This window comes from Mustela nivalis, assembly GCF_964662115.1.
Source record: "Mustela nivalis genome assembly, chromosome: 6".
NCBI classification, from domain to species: domain Eukaryota; kingdom Metazoa; phylum Chordata; class Mammalia; order Carnivora; family Mustelidae; genus Mustela; species Mustela nivalis.
The window spans coordinates 150,372,498-150,382,857 of record NC_139025.1 but is presented as its reverse complement, the minus strand read 5'-3'; the positions used below and the strand labels follow the sequence as shown (position 1 = coordinate 150,382,857).

General features: G+C 52.2%; 1 protein-coding gene across 5 annotated transcripts in view; it reads right to left on the bottom strand.

The window, feature by feature from the left end:
* Positions 1 to 751: 751 nt before the first annotated feature.
* Positions 752 to 10,360, bottom strand: part of WDR93 (WD repeat domain 93) — a 42,682-nt gene continuing 33,073 nt past the window's right edge. For 4 of the 5 annotated variants that reach the window (XM_082735260.1, XM_082735259.1, XM_082735261.1 and 1 more), the window contains 4 exons: positions 10,291 to 10,354; positions 9,455 to 9,611; positions 8,920 to 9,118; positions 752 to 1,088 (listed from right to left, as the gene is read on the bottom strand). In XM_082735260.1, coding sequence (XP_082591386.1) covers positions 992 to 1,088; positions 8,920 to 9,118; positions 9,455 to 9,611; positions 10,291 to 10,354 — 517 coding nt within the window. In that variant the 3' untranslated portion in view covers positions 752 to 991. Of the gene's footprint in view, positions 1,089 to 8,919; positions 9,119 to 9,454; positions 9,998 to 10,290; positions 10,355 to 10,360 lie in introns of those variants that run through there. The other variant, XM_082735263.1, reaches the window with a different exon arrangement.

Sequence of the window (10,360 nt, the reverse complement as noted above, 5' to 3'; positions counted from 1 at the left end):
CACAGTGCCTGGCGCGGGGAGGAAGAGGGTTGTTGTGAAAGTTGCCGCTGCTGTGGTCTCTGCTCCCGCCGTGGGAGGGCGGGGGACAGAGTGCCTGGGTGGGGGGACCTCTTCGTCTGGGGACATTCTGCGATCAATACCAGTGCTGTGAAGGATGTGTCGTGGCGATGAGGAGTGTGTGTGATCCAAGGGAGGAGAGGGATGGGGACACAAAGGGAGCTGCTTGTCAGAGACCCTGCCTTCCGCAATCGCGGGCAGGCTGGGACGCGACAGCCACCTGCAGTTCTCAGAGGGGCCACACGGTGTCCTCAGAGAGGCAGGCGGAGGCCCTGAGCCAGGGCAACCCTCTGGCCTGTTTGCCTGGGAGGAAAGTTTCCAGAGAAGACAAAGACACCTCTCTGCCCACCCCTCCTGTCCTCCGGTCCCCCAGCCTCCTCTAGGGTTCCAAGCCAGCAGCCAGCGGCAGGAGTGGCACCGTCCCTGCCTCCCAAGTGCCCTCTCAGGTCCCTGTGACCTCAGGCAGTGCCCAGCCACTCTTGAGTGAGCCTTGGCCTCTCCAGTTGCGAAGAGGGAAAGAAGCCGGTGGGGAGAAAGCCGGCCACACAGTCGCTGGGGGAGCCTGGGGTCTTGCTCATGGGAGCAAAGGGACTCTCCGGGGCCCAGAAGGCGAGTGGTCCTCACAAGGCCCAGGAAAGCCTTGCCTGGGCCCTGCTAGGGTCTGGACTGGGTGGGAAGGAAGAGTCACGGCTGGAAACAGTATTGCTGTTTATTGGGGTGACACATCGTCCACCTGAGGGCTCTCACAAGCGGCTTAAGGTTGAAGCCCTCCCAGAGCATGGCTCTCCCTTGCTGATGTCCTGGACTGCCAGTCCGGGTCCCTGGGCCTACTGAGCTGCAGCCCTGTCCCCGCGTCGTCGCCTGGCCTCAGGGCACCCTGAGGGGAAGCCTGCCTGTAGCCAACCTTCTCAGAGAGCCCAGAGCAGCAGCCCAGTCACTTCCTGAAGTTCTCTCTTTGGAGAAGCAAGGAATACCTGCGAATCCGCGCGCAGTGCTCCTGCTCCTTTGCCGCCTTCTCCAGCTTCTGGAACCTGTGGGCCACAGAGGTGGGAATGAGAGGAAATTGTGTTGCGCCCTGTGCTCCCCACCCCTCCAGCTCCTCGGTCCCAGGACAGCCCCTGACCACCCTGTGCTAAACTAACAAACTCGCCAAGTGACACGTGTGCTGCCTGTCGGTGTCCTCGGGACTCAGCCTGGGGCACAGCCTGCCCTCAGAACCTTTACTGCCTGACTACAGGGCTGGCCACCTCAGCCAGGAGCTGAGCCCGCTAGAAGGCACAGTGCGCTGGGGGACTCATGGTCCATGTGCATGGACCACCGTCAGCCACATCGGAATGCCAGCACGTCCAGTGGTTAAATACTCCTCAAGCGTCTACTAGTGTCTTCAGCTGGACCCCAAGACCTAGCCTTGACCACCCCCCTGTTTGTGCCCACCAACCTTTGTGGGTACATTTTTCCTTAAGTTCTTCTTCTTCTTCTTTTTAAAGATTTTATTTACTTATTTGACAGAGGATCACTGTTGGGCAGAGAGAGAGGGGGAAGCAGGCTCCCCGCTGAGCAAAGAGCCTGATGCGGGGCTGGAGGACCCTGAGATCATGACCTGAGCTGAAGGCAGAGGCTTAACTCACTGAGCCACCCAGATGCCCCTCCTTAAGTTCTTCTTTCCAGCATATCTCTTAATTTAGGCAAACGACCCGAGGGCCACACTAAACCTGAAACTACCCCTCAAGCAGCAGCAACAGCCCAGACAAAGCCTTTTGGAGGCCCAGACCACCCCGACAGGTTTGTGCTTAACCCCCAACCCACGCCTGCGCATGTGGACCATGGAGTGACCCACGGAGGGACAGACCATTGTATCTACCTCCTTGTAATACTAAAATCTCCACCCAAGGAAGAGCACAAGCCTCATTTATACAACATACAATGTACACACGGGCGAGTTTCCTAAAGGCGCACGCGTGACCCTAGGCCGGCCTCTATGTACAATGACGGGGCTTCCCTAGCTAAGTACTCATCCTAACCCTCACTAAAAGGAACCCAGTCCCCATTGCTCAGGGAGTCACGGCTTTGCAAGTCACTAACTTTGTAAGTTAGCCCGTGATCACCTCATTGGCTGCAAATCAAGCTCCCTTCATGCAACAGCTTGCCCGGTGTAGCTTCCTAGGAGGGTTTGGTTACGCTTGTGACAGGCACAGGTGCAAGTGCAGGGAAGACCAGAGTGTACAGAAACAGCCCCGGTTTCCTCTGGGTGACAGGAGTGAAGGACATTTATAATCCGAGGCATTTCAGCAGCCGTCAAGGTCAAATGCAGGGAGAACCTGGGAGGGGTCGACCCTGCCCGGGGAGTGCTCCTAGAAGATCAGGTGTCTGAGTTGGGTCTCTTACAAAGTAAGAGGTTAATTTAAAAACAACAAAAAAACAAGCAGATGCACGTTCAGTACAGGAGAGTCGGAGAAGCCCAGGATCCACCCCTCATTCTGCACGCAGACCTGGCCGCTGGGAGCGCGCGGAGGACGCCTTCCTTCTGGGGAAAGGGGTGCGGGCTGCTGGCCAAGTTCCTGCTGCAGCCTGCGTGCACCGAGGGTGTCAAAACAGTCCCGGCACGCAGGAGGAGGGCTCCTTCTGGGGAGAAAGGCAGTGATTGCAGCTCTGGATTTGTTTCAAGGCTCTGTCTGCCAAAGCGCATCCACGTGGAGACGTATCTGGTCTAAACGCACTAAAACATTTTTTAACTTGAAAAAGTAGCCTATACGTTGCTTTTAAAGAACTCAGAAAATCCAGGTGGGTATACAATTACAAGCAATCTCCCTCTCACCTCAGATCCTGGCTTTCCCTTCCCAAAGCAACTGTAATTAACAGCTCCCTGTAAGTCCTTGGAAATTGCTTTCACACGTACAAGCATAGACAATCTTGTGGTTTTTTTTTTTCTTTGTGGCCACACACTCTTGTGCACCCCCCGGTTTGCACTGGAAATGTATCCTAGAAACGGCTTCTAGTGGCCACTCACAGATCTGCCACCTTCTCTCTCCCTAACAAGCACACCCCGGGGCTGAAAATCCTTTGTTAAGGCCTTCCAGGCTGCATGAACCGGAGGGAGCGCGGGGAGGAGGCTGAGTGTGCACAGGGTACACACTCGGACTTTGAACCCACACTGCTTGTACCTCACTTACAAGCCGTTGACCCTGGACAGGCGAGAGTAACAACAGTAAAAAATAAGATTATGCCCGCAAAACACTTAGCATAGTACCAGACCCCGGGTAGGTGCTCAGTGCACGTTAATGACCATAATACTTCTTGGGGTGCCTGGGTGGCTCAGTGGGTTAAGCCTCTGCCTTTGGCTCAGGTCATGATCTCAGGGTCCTGGGATTGAGCCCCACATCGGGCTCTCTGCTTAGGGAGCCTGCTCCCTCCTCTCTGCCTGCCTCTCTGCCTACTTGTGATTTCTGCTTGTCAAATAAATAAGTAAAATCGTTAAAAAAAAAAAATACTTCCACTGCTGATGAATTAGTGGGAGTGAAATTTCTGGCTCAGGAGGTCAAAACAACATGACTTCCATAGACGACCCTCCAGGAGTGCCTGCTGGCTCAGTTGGTGGAGCCATGGCTCTTGATCTTGGGGTTGTAAGTTTGAACCCCTTGTTGGGTTTAGAGATTACTTAAAAATAAAATCAGAGAAGAAAATAAAAGAAAAAGTGACTGCCCAAGTGGCTGCTGAATAGATCGGACGAGGGCAAGTCTGAAAAGGAAGCCTGAGAATAAAGCTGTTTGTGTGTTAAGACAACGTGGGTGATTTGCAACATACACTGTGGCACGGAGGCCTTTCTCTGTGGTCTCATGATAAGTAATGCTGGCCCTTACTGCGCATGCCATCATGTCCCATGCTGAGATGTGGCCGTCACTCATTTCATGCATGAAGACCTGAGGCCTGTCCTGTCCCACAGCTAGAGGCCCCCGGTCTGCGCCCCAGGCCTACTGCACAGCTTGTGCCCTGAATTTGAGGCTCTTTACACCTGCCCTTCAACAGCATCTAAGGGAGAAGATGGAAAACTCCAGCGACCTGAGCCTCGAAACTTCTGTCTGGCTGCGTGAGCAGCCGCATTTGCAGCTAGCCAGACAAACCAGGAAAAAAAACCGTTCATAACACACTGACACAGGACTTTTAAAATCAAAAGAGAATGAACTCGTGCTTGGGAAAAAGATCCAAGCCAAGTCACTGAAAGAGAGAGAGACATGTACAATGTATGTAACAAAAGCTGCAAAGTGTCCTTCACTTCCAGGTGAAAATAGTGATGGGCTATCACTTCTGGCCTGCCCCACCCCTGGTTCCCTTGGCCGTGGACCTGGACTGTTGTGTCACCCCCGAAGCCCACCTTCTGGCAGAAAGCCAGCTATGGAGAACCCTGCATCTTTCTGGGCTTTGTATTCACAGAGAATGAAAGGAGAGAGAGCCAGAGACACAGAGAGGAAGGGGCACTCTGTTTCTGTCTGCTTCCTGGTGTCCAGAAATTGCTATCGTGATCAAGTTTGAGCCAGCCAGAGAGGGCAGACTCTAAAGCAGGGCAGGGAGCCAGGAAATGGTGCCTAGAGACCCGGGCTGGAGGAGAGCAGAGGCCAGGCCTCGGGGAGGGGGGTGGCGGAGTGGGGGGTAGGGACACGTATTTGGAGCTAACTGGCCTCCTTTTAAAGCCCCGAAGGCAGGCTCCCTTTCACACAGGCTGTTTATAAAAGTCCCAAGGGTAGGTTTTGTGAAAGCAATTTGGACAGAGTATTGCAAGTCTGAAACTTTGACTCGATTGCCACATAAACCCATTGCCTTGAAATTTCACTTATTTTTAGCATCAGTGAAGCTGTTTCAGACACGAGGAATGAAAGGGGGGGGGGAAGAGGTGAGATTAATATTGGGGGGACACATAGGAGCCTATGTGAGAAACAGCAGCAGAAGTATGTTAAAGTCTACATTGTGGGCATGTGGCTGTTCAGTGACTTTTTTCTCCTCAAACCTGTATGTTTGAAATTTTTCAAAGTAAGGGGCACCTGGGTGGCTCAGACCGTTGAGTCCAGTTCTTGATTTTGGCTCAGGTCATGATCTCAGGGTCATGAGATCAAGCAGCATGGAGCCTGCTAAAATTCTCTCTCCTTTTCCCTCTGCCTCCCCCTGCCCACCCCTACCCTTTGTGCACTTTCTCTTGGGAGGAAGGAAGGAAGGATGGACAATTTCAAACTAAAATGCTGGGGCAGGGACTACTCTTTGGGAAAACCCCAGGTATCAGACCTCAGAACAGGAGAAGAGAAAAAAGCCTTCTTTTAATCAATGTTTCCCAAATTCTTGCTGGGACCCAGTTTGGAAAATGGGATGCCATAAGGGATATAATTCGAACACTGTGATCAGGCCCAAGTGAATGTTCCTTCAATCTGGGCTGGCCACAACCACACAGTGTGACCCCTCCTAGCTCCTGCTGGGTTCCAAGGACCCAGTGAACACTTCCCTGAGCTTTTCTATTCCCAAGCTCCCAAGCCCTGGCCCCTGGCTCCTGAGGTCCCACGTGGTCAGCCCCTCCAACCTTCTCCCCTGCAGAAGGTTCCCCAGGAGGCAGTCCTCTTCACCCCTCTCAGCGGCTGTGGGGCCTTCCCAGGGAGAGGTTGGGGTGAGGTTCCTAAGAGCTAAGCTGTGTTGATAAGGAGGAAAGACATTAGGGAAAAAGCACCTTAAAAAAGTCCATTCCCACGGGAACTGGAGGAGGTCAGGGTAAATAGACCCTGTCCTTACGAGAGGAGACCCAGCCACAGGGGAGTGGGGAGCTATACTGTAGACACAGCCTTTCCATGGAAATTACATAGGCATTAAAAGCCGTATTTATAAGGAGGTTTTTCTTAAAAAATAATGAACTTCTATTCTGGAGCGACACAAAGCCAGACTTAAAAATTGATCATGAAACAGGATCTCAACTTAGTGAAAACACCAAAGGGAAAACCTGAACCTAAATTAACAAATTAACAGCCCTGCTAGGGTTTTTGTGATGGACTCTGAGTTATTTTAAAAATTTTTTTTGCATTGTCCTATTTTCCAAATTTCTACAAGTGTATCGATAATAACTTCTATCAGAAATAGTGAATAATTTTTTTTTTTTTACAATGGAGAAGTACTTAGTAGTAGCTCTGCTTGAAGAAAATTTCCTTCCTTCCGCGGGTTCCTTCCACGGGTGTCCTGAGTTCTAATCTCCACTTATACCTTGGCCAAGGGTGGGACTTGTCCATCAGGGACTGTGGCAGCCTGAATTGGCCGGGCCCTCCGCTGCCAGGCGGGAGGTGAGCCTCCCAGTGCTGGAAATGTGGGGCCGGGGGCCATTCCCCCAGGTGGGGCAGCCGGCTGGCTTCCAGCTCAAGTGGGAAGGCTCACCCTTTCCAGGCCAGTGAAAGAGAGGGGTCAGACTGAAAGGCAGAAATGGAAGCAAGCTCCTTAAACAAGGGGCTCTCTGGGTCTCCTCAAGAAAGAGCTGCAGATACTACGCCGCCATCAAAAAGAATAAAATCTCGCCATTTGCAGCGATGTGGATGGGAGTAGAGGCTGTTAGGCTAAGCGAAATAAGTCAGAGAAAGACAAATACCATATGATTGCACTCATGGGGGACTGAAGAAACGAGACTGATGGCTATAGGGGAAGGGAAAGAAAAATAAAACAAGATGAAAATCGAGAGGGAGGCAAACCATAAGAGACAAACTCTAGGAAACAAACTGAGGGTTGCTGGAGGGGAGGTGTGGGGGGGGTGATTGGGGGATGGGCATTAAGGAGGGCCCTTCCTCTAATGATCACTGAGTAGTATACGCTGCTGGCGAGTCACTAATTTCTACCTATGAGACTAATTAAAAAATTTAAAAAGGAAAAAGCTCCAGAAATCTCCGTGCCAGGACCTCCCCTGAGAACAGTCTCACTACGGCCATGGTCTAAACTCATACTCTTCACTTCTTTTTTCACTGATATTTAAAATTTTCCAAAATAACTTTTTTGTTTTGTTTTGTTTTTGTTTTTAGAAAAGCTGCAAATAGGGAAAGTACAAAGAAAGAAAATCACACATACGTGATCACCCAGATATAACTACCGTTACTATGGGTATACACACTTCTAGTCTTCTTTTACTCAAAATCAGGATTATACTGTAAGTAATAATTTATAACCTCTCCTTATCTTTTACTTAGAAAAATTTCAAACCTACAGAAAAGTTGCAAGTAGTACAATATACCTGTATTTACCACCTATAAACATTTTATCTGTCTGTCACTCTCTATGAATATTGTCCTCGGTTTCACAGTTTGTTCACATTTTCTCTTTCTCTCTCTAAATGTTTTCCTGGTCTGCTGGAAAATAAACTAGACTTCATGATGGTTCACCCTTAAATTATTCAGTTGCATGTCCTCAGAACAAGTCAAGCCATCAAGGGTTAAAAAAAGAAGCCTCCATGGGAGGAACAGGGGCACTCTTAGTAAATCTTGGTAATCCTTTCATCAGGGGAAATGTCTACTGACCCCTTCTTTGCTGTCCTCCCCCAAGACCCACAGAGCATCCCCGCCTCCGACAAGGATGGCCCTACTTCCCTCCCAGGGATGCTGAAAGCCCTAAGGCCAGCCCACCACGCCCAGGAAGGAACCAAGTGCAGCCTGTAAAAGCCGTCATGGGGGCTGAAGCGCCACCTGGCGGTGGTGTCTACAGTTTCCTGGGCACGAACTGAGACTAACCCAGCATCACTCTTGGACCTACCATTGAGTGAGGACCCTATGCCCAGCCCTTGACATGTATTAGCTCTCGAATACCTACACCACCTGCGGGCCAGGCATCGTGGAAGAGCCCACAGCACAGTCTGCTGCACCATGGGCATACCACACATCTTTTTTGAATTAACGAGGAAACTGAGGCTCTTGGAGGTTAAGGGACTCGACAAGGTCTCCCGGCCAGTGAGCGGCGGAGGCAGCAGATTTCAGAGCTGAGTACCCTCCTGTTGCTTCATTCCTCTGGAGGCAAGCGTGAGGAGATCATACTGGAGAGATCACAGAGTCCCAGAGCGGACGCCACAGAAGGCCCGGGAAGGAAAGGGACCACTCGATTCCCTCCCCACCCCGTCTGTTGTGGAGGGCTCCACTAGTGACCCTGTCCCACTTAAAGTGCACGGTCCAAATCACGACACAAATCAACAAGAATTTGCAAGCCGCCAGAAATTTGTAGTGAATGGGAGAGAAGAGAGACCTCTTCTCCAGAGCAGACAGAGCACAGTTCACGATGCTTCTACAGTGGAAAGGGCTGTGGATAGAGTCCTGGTGGCACCACGACAGTGGAAAGGGGAGAGACGCAGGACCTCACCATTTGTCCAGATGATGGATAAAGCAAAGGGGAGCTTGGACCAGGGGCTGGAAACCCGTTTCTACAAAGGCGTGACAGATCCTATGGTGTCTGTTGGCAGTGTCAGCTCTGCCGTTGTGACACATGAGCAGCCACTGGTAAGACCTAACAAACAGGCCTGTTCCAGCAACACTTTATTCATGGAAACAGGCCACAGCCCCTGTCTTAGATGATTGCGTCTGATAATCCAAACATGATTTGTAAAACCAAAGACTCGAGAAAGCAGAAAGCAAAGACAGTCTTGACACGGAGAAAAGAGCAACTGGCAGCCCTTCCTTTCCAGCCTGAATCCGCTGCTCCTTTTCTACCAAGCTGAACGGGAACGGAGGCGCGGCTCCGGGGTCAGGAGAGGGTGGGGTTCCCCGCTGGCGGGGGCTCTAAATGCTGGACGGACCTTACCGTCAAACGAACGCCACTAGTCCTCCATCCAGACACCCCCAGGGGCAGGGATGGGAGGCGGACCCAGCACTCTACCTCTTCTGGAGGAAACGCTCGCATCTTTTCTCCAAGGGCAGCACCTGGGCAAAGGCCGCGTTCTCGGTCATGTCTGCTTCCGGAATGGTGTGATTTTTGGACAGGTTTTCCAGGAGTGGGTAGGCCTCGAGGTTGAAATAGAAAACAGAACTCTGGATGTCCTTGGTGTTGCTGGATTCAGTTTCGTCGGGATGGTCTCCTGAGATGAAACGACAGGGCCAGCGCTGTGGAGGGATGACCTTCTCTGTGGGCTGGGCGGGCACAGGGGGGCTGCTCTCTGTTGGTAAGGCTGGCTCATTGGGACTGAGCTGTGAGGGGCTCACTGGATCTAGAATAGCAAGATTCCAGAGAAAAGACCTTGCCTTGTGTTTTAGCTAAGCACCTAGGGAGGGCTGAACAGCCGCGTCGTTCTGGCCTGTGGTGTGGGGTGCGAGAGTGGGGGAAGAGATTGGGCAGTGTCACCCCATCTAGTTCTGGGAGGGGACGGAGAGTGTCAGGAAAAGAGCCAGCAGGCCACAGGGTCCCCCTCCAGTACCTCGGAGCAGGAAACACGGGTGTTGAACAGACACGACAAACAAGGGCTTCCAGGGGACCACCAGATGGTAGGTTCTGGGTAGAGCAAAGGCACAGATGATCTGAGGCTTGGCCACATCCATGAGCTGTAGAGAGCCGTTCCCATAGAAGACCAGCAACTGGGAAGCAGACAGATGGTGATGGGGACTTCTCTGTCCCCTCCATTCGGAGTCAGAGAAGCAGCTGGACATTTCAACAGGCCACAGAGAGAACTGATTTGCTTTCAGGCACCCGGTGAGGCTCAGGGAGCAGAGAAGTGTGTGTGTTACCTTCTCTGGCGGTCCCCCCAGCAACAGGCCCTCCTCCAGGCGCTGGATCTGATTCTGGAGGCGCGTCCCCCTTCTGCCCTGGCTTCTAGTCCGCCAGTACCTCACCCCGCCCTGCTGAGGTGCTGCCTCTGTGTACAAACCCTTTCCTTCCGTCCTCGGGGACCCCATTCACTCCAACGGCCCCTCCTGGCCTGAGATCTGAGCCAGAACTCCCTCCTGCCTGGGCTCCTTCCTCCCTGTAGATGGGACATACCCCGATGTCATCCTCTTCCAGCTGCCACACTGTTTCCTCTCCCCCAGACTCACAAGTCCAGCGTCTGTCCTTGTCTTCTCCACCCCCTCTTGTCACTGCCTCCTGAAAGCAGCTGCTTTCAGCTGTGCACCCCAGCAGGGCAATGACTTGTTCCTTCATCCCCAGGTAGCCCAGAGCTAGTCCAGGGTCTAGCACTTGACCTGCCTTTGACATGTAGTGTTTGAAGGACAAATGATCACGTTTACTGAAGAGGAGTGAGGGGCACAAGGAACCTACCATGCCAGGTAAGGCTTGGACCGGGGCCACTGCACAGATGGCTTCATCCAGGTGCTTTATAGGCCTGCAG